The sequence below is a fragment of the Pelmatolapia mariae genome, linkage group LG13 (assembly GCF_036321145.2).
Source record: "Pelmatolapia mariae isolate MD_Pm_ZW linkage group LG13, Pm_UMD_F_2, whole genome shotgun sequence".
Lineage (NCBI taxonomy): Eukaryota > Metazoa > Chordata > Actinopteri > Cichliformes > Cichlidae > Pelmatolapia > Pelmatolapia mariae.
Genome location: NC_086238.1, coordinates 36,977,210 through 36,998,512, shown reverse-complemented (window position 1 = coordinate 36,998,512; position 21,303 = coordinate 36,977,210). Strand labels below are relative to the sequence as shown.

At 42.1% G+C, this 21,303-nt stretch overlaps 1 protein-coding gene across 5 annotated transcripts in view; it reads right to left on the bottom strand.

Annotated features, from left to right (window-relative positions):
- Positions 1 to 7,824: 7,824 nt before the first annotated feature.
- The window catches only part of hspa12a (heat shock protein 12A), an 85,925-nt gene continuing 72,446 nt past the window's right edge, over positions 7,825 to 21,303 (bottom strand). For 2 of the 5 annotated variants that reach the window (XM_063492018.1, XM_063492016.1), the window contains exons 8-12: positions 17,408 to 17,497; positions 15,769 to 15,873; positions 15,433 to 15,691; positions 13,402 to 13,505; positions 7,825 to 11,926 (exon numbers count right to left, since the gene is read on the bottom strand). In XM_063492018.1, the coding sequence (XP_063348088.1) occupies positions 11,295 to 11,926; positions 13,402 to 13,505; positions 15,433 to 15,691; positions 15,769 to 15,873; positions 17,408 to 17,497 (1,190 nt within the window). In that variant the 3' untranslated portion in view covers positions 7,825 to 11,294. The remainder of the gene's footprint in view (positions 11,927 to 13,401; positions 13,506 to 15,432; positions 15,692 to 15,768; positions 15,874 to 17,407; positions 17,498 to 21,303) is intronic. The other 3 variants (XM_063492019.1, XM_063492017.1, XM_063492020.1) reach the window with 2 other exon arrangements.

Genomic DNA, 21,303 nt, shown 5'->3' with positions numbered 1-21,303 from the left:
TCAAGATCTAAAAATATTACTAAAATATTACTCTATATACCAAAGTTTTCAGAGACTATGTTTTCAAAGGCATGAGCAACAAAGAGGATTGCAGGAAACCTTCAGCAAATGTGCGCAAGGCCCAGTAGGGGGCACAGAACTCAAGCAAAACAGCTTCCTCCTAAAGTGCTTTGAGTGGATGGTAAAACTAGTGAAGTACTATATAAATGTTAGTACAGTCAGGGGTAGGGGCAAAGCTGGTGGTTGTCTCACCCCTGCACCAAAGGAACCAGTCAGGAGTAAAAATGGAAAACGTATGGATCACCCATGTTGCTACACTGATGCAAGATTTCATTGAGGGCAATCTTGGCTTATTGTATACATAACATCAATTAAATGGTAAATGGACTGCTTCTTATGTAACGCTTTTCTACTCTGAGCACTTAAAGCGCTTGAAAGAATGAGCAAATTCATTAGAATTAACATGAAACTTCTGCTTTGTGATGGTGACAGCACTTATGAGGAGGAGAAGATGAGGTCTCAAAATGGTACAAAAAGTCACCTTTTATCCATATTTTGGGGCTTTTGGCATTTTTATTTTTTACATTTTTTTTTAAATATGAGACTGCTGATTCTACACATGCATTTGTTACATACCTCCAGCCACAGAAATGCAGGCTCTGTCCTCATTCATTGGGTTGAAATTGGGTTCAAAATAAGTGCCTCTGAAAATATTAAGAGCCTCAGAATTTCTGATGATCATGTTGCTAGGCAACAAACAGGGAAAGGCTTTGCAAGAATTGACCAGGTTTGCTTGTACTGGTTCTTATTGAAGAAATATTTTCACTGATTACTGCCAATCTAAACAATAGAGAAGGTCACAGAATGGAAATAACGTTTACATATTATGTGTGTAATATAATCATGAAGCATGAAAAAACATTTTTACTGATTACTGTTAACCTGAAGTGCAGATAAGTCATTGAAAAAAATAAATAGTATACATTAGATTATTCAAATAAATGTCTTTGTGACACTGTGGAGAATCAATGCATGTGATTATATCAACCGCTTTCAGACTGGAAGGTGCCAGTTTAGCTCAGTGGGCGAGCAGACAAGTACATGCTGCATGAAGTAGAGGCCTGGGTTTGAGTCCAACCCGCACCCTTTGCTTCCTCTCTCCTCACTTTCCTGTCTGTCTACCCAATAAAGAGCAAGCTAAGAAGATTGCACCCTGTCAGAAGCTTGTTTACAATTTTGACCTATATATGTACCTTGATTCCGTTTTTTTATAAATCCAACAGTAACTATGTGAAATAATTAATATCAGTACATGATGTATGTGCTTTTTCACTTCATATATGTTTACCTCTTAATACCATGACCTGTGGTGCTCTCTAATAGATAATAACACAGTCTTTCTCCCTCAGTGAACACCAGCCTGTGTTTGGGTTCCTTTACAGGTGAAAACTTCCTGACAATTTAAGAAGGTTACACAAATATTCCATTAGATTGTTGAACTTAGATTGTCTTTTTTAATGACAGGAATCATTAACGAGCACGTGTGTCAAGCTGCCTGTTATTGTCCTGTGATTTCATTGGTTAATCATATTGCTCTGAACTCTGCCATTAACTGCAAGAGAATGCATAAGTGAGAGGGCAGCTAAGCTGGCAACTAAAAGGCCATTTGGAGAGTCTGGGTCCCTCCACATTGCTGTAGCAACTACTCTGCTTCATTGTTATGTGAGGGAAGTTGGCCACACCTATCCAACTCTCTCACCCTTTCTCTACAGTCCCCTTCTACTGACCCTGGCACACACACACACACAAACACCATACCCAAGCTAAAAACAACCTTGCCCTGTAAAGGGTCGAGTAGCTCTCTACTTGCACTTGTGTAAGAATAACACACTCTGCATAAATGTATTCTGGTTACTGAATAAGTGGTTGTGTTTAGTTTTATATTCAGCTGAGTGAATCACTGGTGGTGGTGTTTGAAGAGAACTAAAAGAGAAAAAGCTGAATTTAATGGAAAATTGGTTCCTCTATGGGGGCTTTGTAACCTTTAAAGCACAGCAGAAACAACAGCTTGTTTTGTTCTTTCTTGTTTAGCAGTCAGATTTACTTATGACCATGTCTGTCATATTAAAACGGAAAATACACCCATGAGCCTTTATACTGAGCTCCTCACATCTGTGGATATCGTGTAAATGTCAGTGTAGTCATTTTTGTCTGTACAGAGAACTGTAATGCTTTGGTTCAGATGGTTGTATGCAGGTTGAAACGCTTTGGCTAACAAAATGTTTAGGCTGTTAGATTTGGCCCCACATCTTAGCCTCCATATCCTGTAAGTGCAACACAACATTATTACACTGGATTAGAATAGATTTGCCATATGAAAAGATACAAAGAGATACAATCTTGCCTTGTGGTGACAGTTGTCGTAATTTGGCAATACATAAATAAAATCGAATTGAATTGAACTTAAATTCTAAGACTGTAACATAACAATATCAAAGAATGCACAAACAAACACACAAACACACACACAAACACACACACACACACACACACACACACACACACACACACACACACACACACACACACACACACACACACATTGAATTCAGTGAATTAATCTAAGCATCATTAGCTTAAACTCAAATTCATCTCTGCTACACTTGATGTTACCTAACTCTGCCCATGAACACAACAGCCACTGTACAGCAGTGCAACACAGTGCTTTACTGTAAATTCACCACAGTATTGCAAGCAAAGCTATTTGTCCTGCACTGAACTGCTGAGTGTTTTGAATAATATGTCAGTTTGTTTTGCAGGACATTTTACAATATAAAAAACACAGCATTACATTAGATACATAGTTACTTTATGATTTAAAAAAGTATTTAAAAAATGCATGGTCAGGCGCTTCCTGGTCTTGATGTCAGTGGCTTCTGTCTCCTCCTTTGACCAGCTTATTATCCCAGCAGGGTACCTGATCACGGGCAGGGCGTAGGTGTTGATAGGCCGGATCTTGTTGTTAACGTTTAGCTGACTGCTCAGGACTTGGCTGACCCTCTGCAGGTACTTGGTGGTTGCAGCTTTCCTAGTGACCTCTTCATGGTTTCTATTTGCCTGTGGGATCCCCAGGTACTTGTAGCTGTCCTCTATGTCTGCAATGTTCCCTCAGTTCTGACTAGCTTCAGAACAACAGTGGGGAGAGAGCATCTCCTTGGACTTGTACTATTGGCTTGAAGTTGGCCTCTAGTGTAGTACGCCATATCTCCATTGAGTTCCTGGTGAACACTCTTAGGGTCCTGTTGGTCTTGTATAGTTCCAGGCATTCCAGGATCCATGAGTGGGGCATCATTGCACCCCAGTCCAGTACGTGTGTACGTGTGTATATATATATATATGTATATGTTATATATGTATATATATATAAATATATATTTGTGCTGCCAGACGCTCGTGGAGTGCAGTCAGCTTCTTTAGCCAGTAGGTGTGAACCATGTCGGGCCCTGGTGCTGTCCAGCTCTTCATATTGGAGACCCATTCTTGGATGTCTGCCACTGTGATGATTACTGGACCCTGTTCAGGGAGGTTGCCATGGTCTGCCCTCCGATTGCCGTTATGGGTTGCATCCTTCTCCCATATGCTCTTCCAGTATTGCTCCGTCTCCAGCCTTGGTGGTGCTGTTCTCATATTGTTCCCCTGCCACTGAGAGTACACCTTTGCTGGTTCTGTGGAGAACAGCTGGTTTATTCTCCTGCCTTCTATCTCTCTGGTGTACCTCTTTAAGCGGCCGGCCAAGTGCCTAAGAAGACACTACTGTGTCTTCTTAGGCACCTTCGTCATCACCCCTTTCCGCAACTCCGATAGGTGGCTAACCTCCCTCCGTGCTACCTTGATCTTAGCCTCTAGCCTCCTCCATGGAGGGTACTGCCCCTTGTGGCCATTCAACTTGTAGCCAAGCATCTCACTGATCACTGCTGCCGTATTGTAGATCAGCTTGTTAGTGTCGGTAATGGTGGCTGTAGGTATCGTCCGTAGTGCTGCATTAACGTCATCTAGCAGACCTTCTGAGGGTACCCTATTAGAGCACTTCGCTCTCACACTGCAGGTTTACTTGTTGTTCCTAGAGTATTTAAAAGTAGAATGGGAGGCAGAGCCTTCAGTTTTCAGGCCTCTCTTCTGTGGAACCAGCTTCCTGTTTGGATTCGGGAGACAGACACTATCTCTACTTTTAAGATTAGGCTTCAAACTTTCCTTTTTGCTAAAGCATATAGTTAGGGCTGGACCAGGTGACCCTGAATCCTCCCTTAGTTATGCTGCAATAGGTGTAGGCTGCTGGGGGATTCCCATGATGCACTGAGTTTTTCCTTTCCAGTCACCTTTCTCACTTACTATTTATCACTGTTAATAGACCTCTCTGCATTGAATCATATCTGTTATTAATCTCTGTCTCTCTTCGACAGCATGTCTTTATCCTGTCTTCCTTCTCTCACCCCAACCAATCACAGCAGATGGCCCCGCCCCTCCCTGAGCCTGGTTCTGTCGGAGGTTTCTTCCTGTTAAAAGGGAGTTTTTCCTTCCCACTGTCGCCAAAGTGCTTGCTCATAGGGGGTCATATGATTGTTGGGTTTTTCTCTGTATCTATTATTGTATGATCTACTGTACAATATAAAGTGCCTTGAGGCGACTGCTGTTGTGATTTGGCGCTGTATAAATAAAATTGAATTCAATTGAATTACTTCACGCAGTCTTGGTAACCGGCTATGGGGGGTCCAGGTTTCAAGCTTGGCCATAATCCTACCTTTCAGGTCAGTTCCTCTCGCACTCAACAATCCTTCTCCTATTGCACTTGGGGCGGGGGTGGAGGTGATGATATCTCCCCCACACAATCCAGGCAAGTTAAGCCCACCATCCACCTGAGCATCTTCATCTCCACAGCACTGAGGATCTGCTCATGTTTCTTGGTGTCTGGCCAGCATTCTGCTCCTATAGGGCCACCGGCCGTATGACTGCCATGTAGATCTTAGCTTTGAGGTCTTCGGGCATCCTCTGATAACACAGGATGCAGGTCGATTCACGGCATTTAAGCCACGCTGCGTTGACTCATGAGAGCACATCTGGGAGGGTCTCACTGTCCACGCAGACCAGGGAATTGGGTGGTCTTCTTTAACTCCTGGCCGTCGATCTGGATCGGTCCCAGAGTCTGAGGGCCACATTTTAGATACTCCATCTTCTTGGTGTTCAGGTGCATTCCACTTTCTTCCAGCCGGTCCTTCTATTCCTGCAACTGCTCTTGGAGGGGCAGGTGGTCTGGGTCGGCAAATGCAACATCAGCTGCGTAAAGGAAGGTCCAGGGTATTCGTGATTGTAGGTCGGCCGTCGCTGTGTCCATGCAGAGGATGAACGGCAGGGGTGACAGGGCTGAGCCTTGGTGGACGCCGATCATGATGCTAAACAGTGACGAGGTACCTGCAGGGCATATGACTTTGCTTTGACATTCTGGTACAGTAGCTGCATCCATCGCACTTATTCTTCTGGGATGCTATGTGACCTAAGTGCTTTCCAGATAAGGTTGTGTGGGACGCGGTCGAAAGCTTTCTCCAGGTCCAAGAATGCCACATGCACCATCCTGTTCTTCTCCCTGTGCTTTTCCATAAGCAGTCAAGCAGCATGAATGCCGTCCGTGGTGCTGGAGCCCTTGACAAATCCACATTGGTTCACGGTAAGCTCAACGATATCACGAAGGCGTTTATTCAGGATTCGCTCAAAGATATGCATGGCATGACAGAGTAGTGGGGGCAACCGTGACTCAGGGGATTGAGAAGGTCATCTGTAACCGGAAGGTTGCCGGTTCGGTCCCCTGCTCTCTCTGTCCTGGTCGTTGTGTCCTTGAGCAAGACACTTTACCCTACCGCCTACTGGTGATGGCGCGATATAGCAGCCTTGCTTTTGTCAGTCTGCCCCAGGGCAATTGTGGCTACAACTGTAGCTTGCCTCCACCAGTGTGTGAATGAATAGTGGCATTGTAAAGCGCTTTGGGTGCCTAGAAAAGCGCTATATAAATGCACTTCATCATTATTAGTCGAATCGACGCATAGTTGGTGCACTGGCTGACATTCTCCTTGCCTTTCCAGATAGGCATGGTGGTGCTGGTTGTCCAGGCCTGGGAGGGCTTGTTCTCGGCTGCAATACAATTAAGGAGATCCGCTAGGAACGCATCTTCCATATTTTGGCTGGGATGTCATCTGGTCCGGTTGCCTTCCCATTCTTCATCTTCTTCAGTGCCTTCTGCACACAGGTACTGGGCCGGGGATGGGCGGGGGGACTTTGGATCGGCGGGTGTGGGAATTCCTGATTGGAGATGCCAGCAAAATATTTGGACCAACGTTCTCGGTCGAGAATGAGCGATCTAAGATCCCATGACATTTCCAGTTACAGATGGACAAAATGGTGATGGCCAACCAACCGGACATTGGTTAGCTAAAATCAAAATCAAAATCAGTGACTTTTTGCTTGCCCAACAAATACTTTAAGTATTAGAAGGCTCAGACAAATAAATTAAAGACCCTTTAAAATTAGGAGAGTGAGTGAGTTGTGGCGGTTTTTACTTACAGTGAGACCATGACAGTAATGCTTCCAACTAAAACATGTTCTTATATTTCAGGATGTTTCAGGATGTTGTGCATCCCTGGGAACAATCACTGTGGATCTGAAATAAAGTGGTCTTGTGGCACACCTTGCCCCCAGTGCGGGCTAAGTTATAAAAGCCAGTTGCGCCACATGAGCACATCCAAAGTCAATTTCCTTAAACAAGGCCTAGCGCCACACGGCCACATGTTCAGAACAAAATGAAATTCAAATGAAGACAAAATGAACTGCAATTGTCTTCACAGATCTGGCCTACTTCATAACATCCCACTCTTTGATGCTACCCACTACCACCAAGTTTTTGTGATGTGGGTAGTGTTTTTATACACTAGGGATGACCCCATCATCATCTTCTTTGAAAGTGAAGATGGGCTTTCCATTCACAGACCTATTACTACTTGACCTTAAAAACTTTGCACCTCTGTTGGAACCATCAACCATCTCAACCAATCCAGTGTAGTTGTAGGATTTGGCTTTGTTGCAATGAGGCTCTCTTCTTTGCAGGATGAGTAAAATGGTTGACTCTTCAAAAATGTGCAGTCACATGACCAATTTCCTCTATGACTTCGTAGAAACAAGATCACCCCACTTTCCCCTACACTTAAATACAGTAAAGTATTTTTAATTTGTAACTTCCCACTTCTGGTGCAGTTCCCACATCATCTCCTAAATAATTAACTAAATTCAATGAAAATGGAAATTACTTGCAGCCATTAAAATGAGGTCTGCAGTGCTTTGAGAACTCATGTCAAAAATAACAAGCTAGTCCTATGAGCAAACTTTTTTCTTTTAAAACAGTGGAGTCCTTGACGTCTCACAATAATAAAACCAGGGTAGAGCCAGCTCATTCCTCATTACAGCCACTTGGTGGCAGTGTTGCTTCACAAACATGTAGCCATTGTTCTTCAGATTTTGTCAGCTTGGCTCTAACAGACCTGCTGATAAAACCATTAAAGCGTTGGTCGGTGTGTTAGGAAATACAAAGGTCTAAATCTAAAATTAGATAGCTAATCATACATTTTTAACTCCAGTAACATGCAGGTTGTGGTTGCACATGTTAGCATAGATAAACACACTTTGCATAAATTTAACATTTTAATTGTTGGTTGCCTTGGCTCTGCCACCAAGACCTATGAAATGACCCCATTTTAACTAAGCTGAAGAAAGTACAGCAAACAATTTGAAATAAACATTTTATTAGTGACAGTGAATATCTGGCATTGGCAAAATACACATAGTACTGCATGAAAAATAATAAACATAAAAATGTCTTTGCCTAAACAATAAAGTTTGCTTAGTTTTTGCGTTCCAGAGTGGCTGAGGTGATCCTTACTACAAGCTCTGTGATTTTAGCTGTGAAATCTTCTGAATTCTTGGATTTTCTAGAGAGTCTTAAGGAGATGCTTAAAGACAACGCAAGCTGACTAGAGTGCTACTCAAATCACATCCAAATAACCTGCAATCATTGACTCATTGACCGAAAATGATGCTTCACACACCAAGAATAAAGTCAGCTAAATATGTCTTCTGCTAATCTTGTTATAGCTTTAGGTAAAAAGCTGCTACATAACAGTACCCTGTGCATCACATAACACTCAAAGGTGTACAAAACACATAGCAATCATCTAATGTTAAACAAGAAAACCACGGTGCTAGTAGAGCCTTACATTTATGCTTTGTGAACACAGAGACGTGTAAAATAAAAGGTTATTAGTTCAGTTATCAGTAATGTTTGTTATGAGCTGCCATCGTTTGAGCTCAAACACCAGAGCTCAAAAAGAGGACACTACCACAGTAAACATCAGTAGTTAAGCGTGGTTTTGTGTATTAGTAATAGCAGCCATTCCTATGTGACACATGCAAAACGTGCATCGCAGAAAGAGTGCTGAAGTCAGCAGAGGGCACTGAAGCTTGTGCAGCTTTGTACATTTACACTGAAAGGCGAGACCAGCTTTAATTCACAGTTTAAACAAAGGATCAAAGGAAATCAGTAATAATTCAGACTTATACATAACTCATAACTGCTGCATATCTGGACCATGGCAGTGAAAAAATGAAATTCAAAAAGTGTGATTATATAATCCAACAACCTAAAGGGAGTTTGTTGCAGCTGAGACTGTAATGTTAGAATGTTTGAGTGTTTTTCCTCCTAAATCTCAGATCATTGCTCCGTCCTGCTGACTCTGTCAGTGTGCTCCACAGGTGCCACTCTAATGATGGCATCTGTGGGTGCTGATGGATACTGAGTATACATCAAAGTACTTGTAGTTTTTCTTAAAGTATGTATTTGTAACTTTCCAAAGCATGACATTTAAACAATAATGTGGCCCTAATGCAACGACTGTTAAAGGGCAGACTGCCTCCTACATCTGTGCAACACTGAGACTAGAAAGGCCAACAGTTAAAGTTTGAATCTTACGGACGTTTCAACAAATTAATCTTAAGTCAAAAACAGGCTAAGCTATGAAATCAGGTTTTGCACATTCCAATTCGATCATTTTCTGCTTATTCAAATATGGATCTTCCTCCATTGCAGGGACAAACGGATGTCTTTATGAACCGAGTTGCAGGTGAAAGTAAGCACCTTATGTTCTTGGTGGTGACAGAATTTGAACATCACATTTATTCATGCTAGGCACTATCATGATTGAGACTTTTTTGTATAATAATCTGGAGATTTTACCTGTATGATTATTGGTGACTGTGCCTCACACTTTAATGAAGACAATCTGAATGACGATCTGTCATATTTTTAAGGACAAAGGTATTCAAGTTTTTTTTTGTGATTGCAAAGTAACAGTAAGGTGACGCGTCCAGTCTTTGAAGGAACACAACAAAGCCCCTAACTCTCACGCTATGGCTGGTGAGACAGAAATGTTGAGGATGTCTGTGTGACAGAACACGAGCTTTCTTCTCTCCTTCATGTGCACGTACACAAAAACACAGACATATGCACTCTTGGCTTTGAAATTGCTCATACAATGCTAAAAATCTGTACAATATTTAAATACTGTATTTACAGAAATAAATACACTGTTGTTTGCCTCAACTGGCCTGTTGCACCTTATACGTGCAATCAAAGAGGTCGAGTGGGCGTCCTCTTTCCACAGCTGATAATCAGAAGCAAAAACTAATAAAGGCCACAGTTAAGCACATTGATGGTTGTTCTTTCTTTAGGATTGAGCTTGCAGCACATTTCACATTACTGGAATCAGATATAACACTGGATTACATCAAAGGGCCAAGCTGGTGCTTTTGCATGATTCAGCCTAATGGTTAAAGTGGCTATATACTTTATAAATATACTACTCTAAATGTAGTTGCAATAGAATCACCACACCTTCAGCCTTTACGTGGGTTCCCTTTGTCTGTGTAATACTGGGTCTAAAGGCTTGATCATGAAACCAAAGCATGAAGAGGACAGCATGTTTTCCCTGGTAGAAGAAGCTTTCCTCTCCAGCGGTGGGCAAAGGCTAATAAAAGTTGAAAAAATCAGCAACCTCGGTTGAGTAAAAACCCATATTTCTGCACCAAACCCTACATACATGAGGCTGTAAACATGAAGTATGTTGCTACAGGCGAAGCACAAATATGATCTCTTATGTATGTAAGTATTGAATGTCTATGCAGGATGTGAAACATGTTTTTCATAGATTGTAATAATGAAATCAATGTGAAACTGTTTTAAATGAACCTGACTGTGAGAGTCAGCCCCATGCTGGAAGCTAAATTCAATCTAAAAATATGAACTACTCACACATCTCCCATTAATGGAAAATGAGCAAAATGACTCAAATTAATATTTTTGCGTGCGTCCTCAACCTATTAAGAATGATATAGTGTATATTTTTACATTTAGTTTTGGTAAATGATAGCGAGTCACCGTTGTTTCACTTTTAGCAGCTACCCAAAGATGTCACAGCATTAACACTTTGCATCAATCCTCCATAGCTGAACATTTTTACATAGTAATGCTAGTTATTTTTAAGCTTGTAATCTCATAAATGGAAGATGACTGCAAGTTGTCCAGTTGGCAGACTGGCCATATATAAGGAAAATTGTGTGTTTTGCCCTCGAGGGAACCATTCAAAGGGCTGAATGTTGCAGAACTACTGACATGACACGAGTTTATATAGAAGAACATTAAGATATTTTTGTGTAGCTCTTCTGAGGATGTATACTGACCTTTTCATACCCTCAGAACAGAAAAACAACAAACAAAGATGAATTCACCGTGTGTGTTCCTCTCTGTGCCAGAGGCAGTAGATCTGCATAACATAGATTAAAGCATGAAGAAGCTTCTGTCAGGAGCTTTTAAGCCTCATCACTGGGTTCAGGGGTTTCCTTGGAGGGAGTGACCACTAGAAAGCTGCTTATCCACGAAACTTGACAGATGTGGTGAAGTGACGAACTTAAAACATACTAAGCTCTCATTAGCGCCTCTCTTCTTACCTCGATGAAACGCGGATTCTAAAGCTGAATGTCTGAGTTTAAGTTAAGGTTGCACACATCATCACTTTAGTGCTTAAATGAAGAGTGACTGAACCTTCCCAGTACACGCCCCTACAGGTATGTGTTTGTATGTATGTGTAAGCTGTTAGCGTCCGTCTCCACAGCTCCAGACTGGAGCATGACTTCTCTTTTGATACTTAATGGCTTAGGAAATCAATACTAGCTTTGACAGTGCGTCCGGTAGACACGTCCACTGCCATGGCTCGGATCTCCGTGTCGCCGAACTGCATGAGCGTCTGGATCTCTCGGCGTGCCGCTGTACTTTCTGTTCCGCTCACGTCTAAGCGCAGTGTCCCACACTTCCTGACACCGGGCTCGCTGATGAAGCCCACATTCTCCTTCTCAGAGCAGTAAACATGGATGACAATAACCTGCTGGGAAGGTTTAGCTGGCGTGTAGCTCCGCTTGACCATCTCGCCAAGCGCCACAGACTGGTCCGCAGCTATGAAGGTGTCGAAGACGTCCGTGCACCAGCGTGTTCCATCTTTAACTAGCAGCTTCTCCGGTGGGTGCTTCCCCTCCACAAAACGATTGAGGACACCAACCCCGTATGTGAGCGGCGAGCGGCGGACTTTAATCACACTGGGGTCCAGGCCAAACAGAACAGCGCCTTTCAGGATGGTTAGGCCAACGTCATGGGGGATGATAATGCGGCTGCGCCCCTGAAGCATGTTCTGGACAGCTTGCTGCAGCAAGGGAGACTCGGCAAAACCTCCCACTAAAAACAGGAACTTGATGTCACTGACTTCTGGCTTCTCGAAGAGCTCAGCTGTAAGACAAACACAGAAATGCCTTTTATTCATACCCAGTGATACACAGCTGTTTATATCTTTCTTTCATTGATAAACAGCTGAATTTGAATTTTATGACCACCTTCCTTTCTTGACACCAGTCCTGAGCCTGGTTCTGAAGGACGCCTTATTCTCCTCCCACTGTTGTCAAAGTGCTTGCTCATGTGATTGTTGGGCTTTCCCGTTTATTGCGCGGGGTTTACCTTTCAATATAAAGCACCTTAAGGTAACTGTTGTTGTGATTTGGCGTTATGTAAATGAATCGAATTGAACCTGTCACCAAAATAACATGGTTGAAGCTTGGCCTTGCTGTTTTACAGATCCTAATCATCTGGCCAGGTTTCCTCGTGTAAAAGTCTTCATGCATTCCCATTTCTAGAAAATCCTTCCAATCAGATAATCAATGTTATCTTCTTTCATCTCTCAGTGTTTTCGCTCATCAGTGCGATCTGCCTTCTACTCATACACACAATGATGACAGGAAGCTGTCATGCAAGGCTGAAAATTCCACTGTAACTGTTACTTACTCATTTTTCATTGGTTCTGACACTACAGCAAGAAATACAGTTACCCGTTTTGGTGTTTAAATTTCATTAAAGTTTGTGGATTTCCTTTGACTTCTTTCTTGAGATAAAGTATGGATATTAGGCAGATTGTTTATTAGATTCCTCACTTTGGGGCTTAATGAACTGACAGAGAGCAGATTTCTCCCATGTTAGCTTCTCTTCTTTGGCTTCCTGTTAAATCCAGAATTGAATTCAAACTCTTTCTCCTCACATACAAGTGTATGTGCCGCAGGTTTCTTCCTGTTTAAAGGAAGTTTTTCCTTCCCACTGATGCCAAATGCTTGCTCATGGAGGATTGTCTAACTGCTGGGGTTTCTCTCCCCTACTGTAACATATTTACCATTTGAGGCAGCTGTTGATGTGAGTTGGCACTTTATACATTAAACTGAATTCAATTCAATTGTAGCACTGTCTTTGCAGTGTTTTAAAATGCATTACAAATGCCACAGAAAAACAGCTGTGGGAGGAGGCTACAGGGGTTTTATTTTATTTATGTTATGCTATAATGAATTGCTATAATCACTGTCTGTATTGAAGCAGGCCCATCCATCCTTAAGAAATGTGACCTACTTTCATGTGGTTGAGGAAACTGTGGATTATCTAGGTTGTCTGGAGTTAGGGAGTGACCAACCCTGTCATTTTGAAACTGAGCAACAAAAACACATTGAACAGAATGTTACTGAGCCCAGTGAAGGTTTTTGATACTCATTGTTCAATACTTATATGATATTTTGTACATGTAAGGGTCATTTTTCCCATTAGTTACTTGAGAGTAGTGGCACAGTGACTAGAGGTTGTCTTAAAAGTTGCAGTATTATTTACTTTGCAACTTGCTTGACTCTAAGGTGAGCGATATGTGTTTATCCAGGTGTTATAATGTAGCTTACTGAGATGTTGGATGATGTGGTCTATGGTGGGCTTAAAGAGGGAGTTCATAGCATCTGGACTCATCCGCAGCATCCCCTGAGATGACCACTTAACAAAGTCCACACTGGAAAGAGAGGAGAACATCTGTTACATACACTGTATTCATTTCAGTTCACAGGCAGATCATTAGTTAGTTACAATAAATGATCAAATCAAAACATCACCGAAGTGTCAAATTTCACAAAATGGCAAAGACTCATATTTATAAATGACAGCACAAAATGCAACTAATGATACAACTGAACTGTTGTTCACTTTATTCTAATCCAGACACAACATGTTTTTTACAAATGGGACTAAAAATGCAAGAGGCTGTTTACCATTTAACAGTTTATTCATGCAAGTCAGAAATAGAAATCAAAAAAAGACTTTTGCTTCAGGTGATGGTCCAGAAAATTAAAGCATCTCTTAGCCTGTTAACATGTTAGCACAGCCTACTATAAAAACAGTCTTACAAAGCCACTAGCTACAGCGGTATGAAAGAGTAACTGCCCCCTAAACCTAATAAGTGATTAGGCCACCCTGACAGCAACAACTGCAATCAAGCGTTTCTGATAACTGGCAATGAGTCTTTTACAGTGCTGTGGAGGAATTGTTGTACTTCAGCCACATTGTATGTTTTTTAGCATGAACCGCCTTGTCAAGGTCATGTCACAGCATCTCAGTCGGATTCAGGTCAGGACTTTGACTAGGCCACTCCAAAGTCTTCATCTTGTTTTTCTTAAGACATTCAGAGGTGGACCCGCTGGTGTGTTTTGGATGATTGTCCTGCTGCAGAACCCAAGTGTGCTTCAGCTTGAGGTCTTGAAAAGATGGCTGGACATTCTCCTTGAGGGTGTTTTGGTAGACGGCAGAATTTATGGTTCCATTTACCACAGCAAGTCTTCGGGTCCTGAGGCAGCAGGACGGCCCCAAACCATCACACTACCACCACCTTATTTTACTGCTGGTAACATGTTGCTTTTCCCAAAAGTCTTGGGACTCATCAAGATGATTCAAGATCAAGAAACTGAGAGGGGTCTTTATGTTTCTCTCATTTTTTGCCCAGTGTCTTTCTTAAATTGGAGTCATGAACTCTGACCTTAACTGAGGCAAGTGAGCCCTGTGGTTCTTTGGATGTTGTTTTGGGGTTCGGTGACCTCTTGCAAGAGTTGTTGCTGCGCTCTTGGGGTCATTTGGTTTGGCCAGCCACTCCAGGGAAAGTTCACCACTGTTCCGTGTTTTCGTCATTTGTGGATAATATCTGTCATTTTTGGTTCGCTGGAGTTCTACAGCTTTAGAATGGCTTTATAACATTTTGCAGACTGAGAGATTTCAGTTACTTTGTTTCTCAATTGTTCCTGAATTTCCCTGGATCGCGTCATGGTGTCTGGCTTTTGAGGATCTTTTGGTCTACTCCACTTTGTCAGGCAGGTCCTATTTAAGTGGTTTATTGAGAACAGGTGTGGCAGAAATCAGGCCTGGGGGTTGCTAGAGTAATTCAACTGAATAAAGGGGACAAACACTTTTTCACACTTTTAAAATTTCATCTTAATCAAGATGTTGACAAGCTCAAAAAAAACTAATATGTGCAGAATCTGTCTTGATGGATGCTCAATCATCCAGATCAGTAAGTAAGTAGTCCCAAAAGGCTGAGTCTGTTGCGTTTAGAATGGTACTGAGGAACTGACCTCCCAGCCCATTGTTCATCAGTGGGCTGGTTTCAGTCATTGAGCAGATGTCCTGTTTATAAGGTTGGAAACCTGCAGTCATCTGAGACTGAAGAAGCCACCTGATAATGAAACGTTTCTGAAAACGTCCAGATGAACAGAATCAACCTTTTGGATCATGTACAGAATCAAATGTGATCAAGAAATATTGCAACATGAAATCACAGAGTCAATATAATTCAGATTAAATCTGAATCAAAAGCAAACGAGCGCATCTTTTTGGTGTCAGGATTATACAGACGCTCATGTCAGTTCAGGATTGGGTTTTCTGTTTACACTCACTTGCTTTTGCGCAGAGCATGTTCCACACTGTGGCCTCTGAACTTCTTGTAGTAGTCAATGAAGGAGAAGGGCAGGTTAATATTGAGAGGATTGGTTCTGTCAGGGGCTGCAGCTCTCTTTCGAGACTCAAATGCAATCATCAGATCCACCCACGCAGCTGGCCTCTTTATCTTAAATTGGTCAATGAAATCTTGGCCAAAGATCTTACACAGCAGCTTCTCAAATTCATAGTCAATCCCAATGGACCCATAGGGGCCACCTGAGAAAACAGACAGCTGTGAGTCACATGAAAATGGTCCGATGCTTTAGCAAAGTGTTACGCTACACGTCTTTTACCCGAAGCCTTGTAGAGCTCTTTCAGATGTCCTTCTGGAAGACGGATCTGATGGACAGTCAGGTCAACTGTTCCTCCACCACAGTCCACCACAACATATCGGTCACCTGTACAGAGAAGTGAGCAGGCGAGAAGCGTGGCATGAGACAAATAAAGTGCATGCACTGTGTCGTTTACAGGAACATGACTTTGTCTGGCACTACTGCTTCTGGAGCGAGGCCACAGAGAGTACTGCTGACCTAAATCCTTGTAAACTCAGTTCTGAGGCAGTGTAGAAGGAAGCAAACCACTCAGGATAGGTGGAGCTAACAGTTTTATTAGCCTCTCTATTAACCCTGTGAGACCCAACCCATCAAAAAACAGCCAGAAAATTCAGATTTTTTAGAACTGAGATGTTTATGAACCCTTATAACAAAATCCACAAAATGTGTTTTTTGCTTTATCATGTTGTGTTTGATATATTTTTATTATATATTTATTATGTATGTTTTGTATTGCATTTGATACATTGGGTGTTTTTGACAACAACAATGTTAATTTTAGACAAAAAAAGAGTTTTGTCCATGACATTTTGAAATTATGGCAAATATTGATCATGTTGATGAGATACAGGTCTCAGAAACTCATGTATCAAATATGATACAAAAAGTTAATATGTATCCATGTTGAAAGCAATAATTATAATATTTGTATTAAAGTCAGTCTTTTAAAGATGAAGGTTGTGTAACAGCACAGCCACTCGGCTGTGACATGGGAACAACACAGAAACCAAAGCTCCCGTGGTTATTAAAGCTCGCTAGCAGGACGGCGTTTAGCAGACTGATACTGTCAGCTGCAGGTAAGCATTTGTCCAGTGTTCAAGAGCAGAGATGCTAATGAGCTATCAAGCCTGTAAAGCAGGTTTTCCAGTGGTTTGTGCTGTGATTGGTTGTTTGCTAACCAGTCAAATGGTTTTTTGTGTTAATTTAGCAGAGCTGCACATGTGCCGCTGATGGGTATCCCAAATAAGCCTTAAAGCCTCTGAAGTGTGCAGGAGGTTTCAGCTGGGCTCTTTTCCCACCTAAAAGGAAAGGTTTGTAAAAAATGAAAATGAGCTCAATTTAAAGTGGCTCTAAAACCACATGTGTGTGTTGAAGGAACAGACCAAACCTCTATAGAAACTAATTTTATAGGGAGGCTGTAATATACTGTCAGGTGACTGTTTATTCTGATATGACCAACAACATAACAACCAACCACAGCAATGCATCCCTCTGGCTGATCCAGCCTTTCCCAGTTAGTGGAATCAAATGAACTTATTTAGCAAACTGCATCAGTGTTATTTGGCTCCATGCTGTGGTTGTGTCCGAAGGGTAAGAAACTGCCAAATCAAATGTGTGGACCTACCTTCTGCCAAGCCAGCAGCTGAATGATGCTTAAACTATGTCAGTGTTTGACATTTGTATCTGTAACTGAACACTTGAGTTTTTTATTTCTTTATAAGCTTGGTGCCAATTCTCTAAATATTAGGTTTATGATGCTGATGTCTTAATCAGCATCATAATGTCTTAATCTATGACAGGATGACAGTACATGAAAGAGCCAAAGGAGGTAGCCTAAAGGAAAAGAGAACAGATGAGTAAAAGAAGAGAGAGACTCTACCTTCTTCCAGCTCCGACCAAAGCTCCCCTATGACATTTTCCACCAAAAACGTGCGACTCTGCCGGTTGCGCCGTACATGCTCCTTAGCTGCTTGTTAACAGAAAGAGAGTGTTCTGGTGAGTCTGATAAGGGCAGGAAGCCTTGCTATGAAAAGTTGTGGGGCTCATATACAGTGGAGTGTGAGACAAGCAGCAGGCTGAGATGAATTCTCATCCATACTATGAGCAGGACTGTTCTATAGTGTAATCTCTATAGAGATCTTTTCAGGAACAGTTTAATTAAAATGATTATTAAATGGGTCATTTGGTTGGCATACATACATACAGTCACTTCAGAGTGGATTCAGTCCTACTTAAGATAAAATATACAACGTCATGCACAGAATCTAAGTGGAAAATGGATCTATTCAGTCTTATTTAAATAGTGGCGAATCACAACAGTCACCTCAGGACACTTTGGCTTGTAAGTTAAAGACCCTACAAGAATACAGAGAAAACCCAAACAATTGGACAACGTTCCACGAGCAAGCACTTTGGCGACAGTGGGAAGGCAAAACTCCCTTTTAACAGGAAGAAACCTCCGGCAGATCCAGACTCGGGAGGGGGCGGGGCCATCTGCCATGTATGTTTGGGGATGAGCAAGGGAGAGAGGACAAAAGACACGTTGTGGAGAGAGCCAGAGTTCAAGAATAACTATTGATTAAATGCAGAGAGGTGCACAGAGAGTGAAAACGGTGAGTAAAGCAGAAACACTCAGTGCATCAGGGGACGCCCCCAGCAGCCCAGGCCCAGTGCAGGGGAACTAAGGGAGGATTCAGGGTCACCTGGTCCAGCCATAACTGTTGAAGAAAAGGTTTGAGCCTAATCTGGCTCCCAAATCCAACCTGGGACCTCGGTAATATGGTACTATATGTGACGATAAGGCCTGTAAATTCAATTATGATTTAACAGGGAGCCAATGAACAGAAGCCAGTACAGGAGAAACCTGCTCTCGCTTTCTAGTCCCTGACAGTACAGAGTGGGTGTCTCTGTTTTTTTAATATCTCTCCCTTAACTTTAGGAAACACCCGAAACACATTACAATAGAAGGACAGAAAGGTTCCCATTAGAAATAAAATATGAAATGCTAACATTTATACAATGCCTGCTTTGTCCCGTATCTCTCTGAAATAAAGCTCATTATAACCTGACAAAACTCAACCCTCTTAACCAGTCACTCCCCTGTGATGCACCCTGATGCAGGCACAAGGAAGAAAGTCCAAAGGACTGCAGGATGTATTCAGCATGTTATTCTAACCATACTGTGGATGAAAAAACATTACTAGATATTATTTCAATTTAATTATGGCTGCATACATTATCAGCTAAGTCTTATTAATGTTTCACATTTTCTCATTATTATAAATAAAGCAGAAATCACTCAATGTTAGTGACAGTGATGTGGAACTTTGGTCTGGAAACAGTAATAATCTCTTAAAAATGCCCTGAGCCCGAGACTACAAACTGACACAATCACACGCTCGTGTCTTCAGCAGTGCAACGTGCCAGGTTAAAATATCAAGGGGTGACTGGCCAAGGCTCCAGAAATAAGATGGTGTCCATCAAAGGATGTGGCATCAAACACAACGTGCAACAAGGGGTGCACGGCAAGCATAAGTACCATAAGACATGCAGAAAAGGTTCTTTCATCTGATGAACCACGCTCTGTGTCAGCTAACGTGACACATGGTGGTGGATGGATAAACATGAAGGTGTTTCCCAGCAGCTGTGGCAGGAACGCTGTCACAATTAACCTTAGAGAAAAGGATTTGACCTTAATGACAAAAAATGCTATAAAAAATTATATAGTAATAATTTTTTTCCACTGTAAACAACTCAGTCTTTTAAAAGTACTTCAGCCTGAAATATACATATCAAATATTAATTATATTTAAATATATTATTTGTATTTATGCCCTTTAAAGTCCAGCTCAGGTGTTGCAGACGCTGCAAATGGACAGATTGTGGTCTTTGCATTAAAACTTGCCACATATGCAGCTGCAGTTCCTCTCTGTTTACTGTCCTTACATTTACTGGTGACAGGTGCCTGCAGATTTGAGCTGATTTATGTTTTTAACCTGTAAACACTGAGCATCCCTACACAAGTCTACCGCTCCTCTGTTTCCATATTGATTGATATACCTTTATTAGTCCCACAAGGGGAAATTTCTCGCCACTGAGCATCTTCCATGCAGGCTTGTTATGGCCACAGTTTGCTGCAGGAGTTCATCTGTCAGCGGCAGTTCAAAGCTAGGGGCAGAGTGCAAAAGTCCTGGGATCAAACTGCAACACAGCAGAGCGTCACAGTCTTTTTGAGAGACCAAAATATGAGGATGGAAAAGCCCATCCCATCTTCAGATAAGGCCTCCTCATGTCAGCCTCAGAGTCCTTGTGGGAGGATGAGGAGCCATCTTCACACCCTCACGGTCACAGTCTCAGACGTGGCAGCACTCAGAGTGCACCATCGTTTCCAGATCCTGCTCTGCGCTTCATAATATCTGTGTCTGCACTACTGCGCATACTTCTAACCATGACTGCAGTGCAGCTGCATACACTCTGTGAGTGGGACCAAAGCAGACTCAGTTTTGTTTTGGTTCTTGCTGCGGAGGGATCTTGAGCAAATTTTGACTATATTCATTCAGCACAACTAAAATGGCATGAAAATAAAAAACTGAATGGCCATTTAAATTTAGCCATTTAAATCAGCTGTGATGGATCAGGGACACATCTAAAACCTGCAGGACGCCGGCCCTCGAGGCCTGGAGTTGGACACCCCTGGTGTAAATGCTTCTTTGTGGTGGGTACACACATCGCACAAGTTCTATAATATTCAGTCCTGTGGGACTTATTTAGACACCAATGCTGAGTCATGGCTCTGTGCTGCATGCACACATTTATCTCTGGCCATTCAAAGATATTTGTAATGATTTATTTTAGTATTTTATATTTAATACGGAACTGTAAATTTGGTCTTTTTCAGTGTTTTATTTCAGTTCATATCCTTACATCTCACAGCACTGCATACACACAAGCATAAAGGTTTACTTGGTGATTAATACTGCAGTGTAACCTTGTAGTTGACTAAACTGTGCTGTGAATGTTAAAAATGATTGAGATGAGAGCTAGTTTATGTCATTTATTCTGGCACAATAGTGACATTTACAGCTCAGCAGCTCAGTATTCTGATGAGTTTCTAATGTCTGCAGATTAACTCTGTTTATGTATTTTCCATTATCACCACAGACGGTCTGTAGCGTGTTGGTGATGTCACCAACCCTGAACTACAGGTGCTGCATGCCAGTGGTTTTTGCATAATGGGGAGGTTAGGTCTTATCAACCAATCAGCATTTGCAGTCGCAAACTTGATCCACTGCCAGCGACATGCAGTTGGGATCTGAAGTCCCACAGATGTGTCCATCCACACACGTTTGGTTTGGAATGAGCCGGAAAGACGATAAAAGAATAAAGCATGAAAATGCAGACTGTGATTTTTAACTCTCGCTTACACTCCAGCTTTTTGTATGTTATAACCAACAACAGCACAAGTAAGAGTGGCAAACCAGCAGTAACACATAGTTTGTCCACTGCCTCCAAATGACAACAGAAGACGGGCCCTGGAGCAGGGCGGCCACCCGAGCGCTCTCTCTGCTCCACCATACATATAGCTTTAGCAAACCCACTGCAGAGTCCTTTACAGGGGGCCTCTTCTGTGTTGTGTCATCTACTTAGCTTAGACCATTCAGCTTCCCTGATGTATAATTCATGGCAATCATCCAGGCACGTCACCGTGTATACTATACTACTCTGTGCCGGGTCCCGATCCGTCATGTGTGGACCAGTTTTGATGCACCGTGTCAT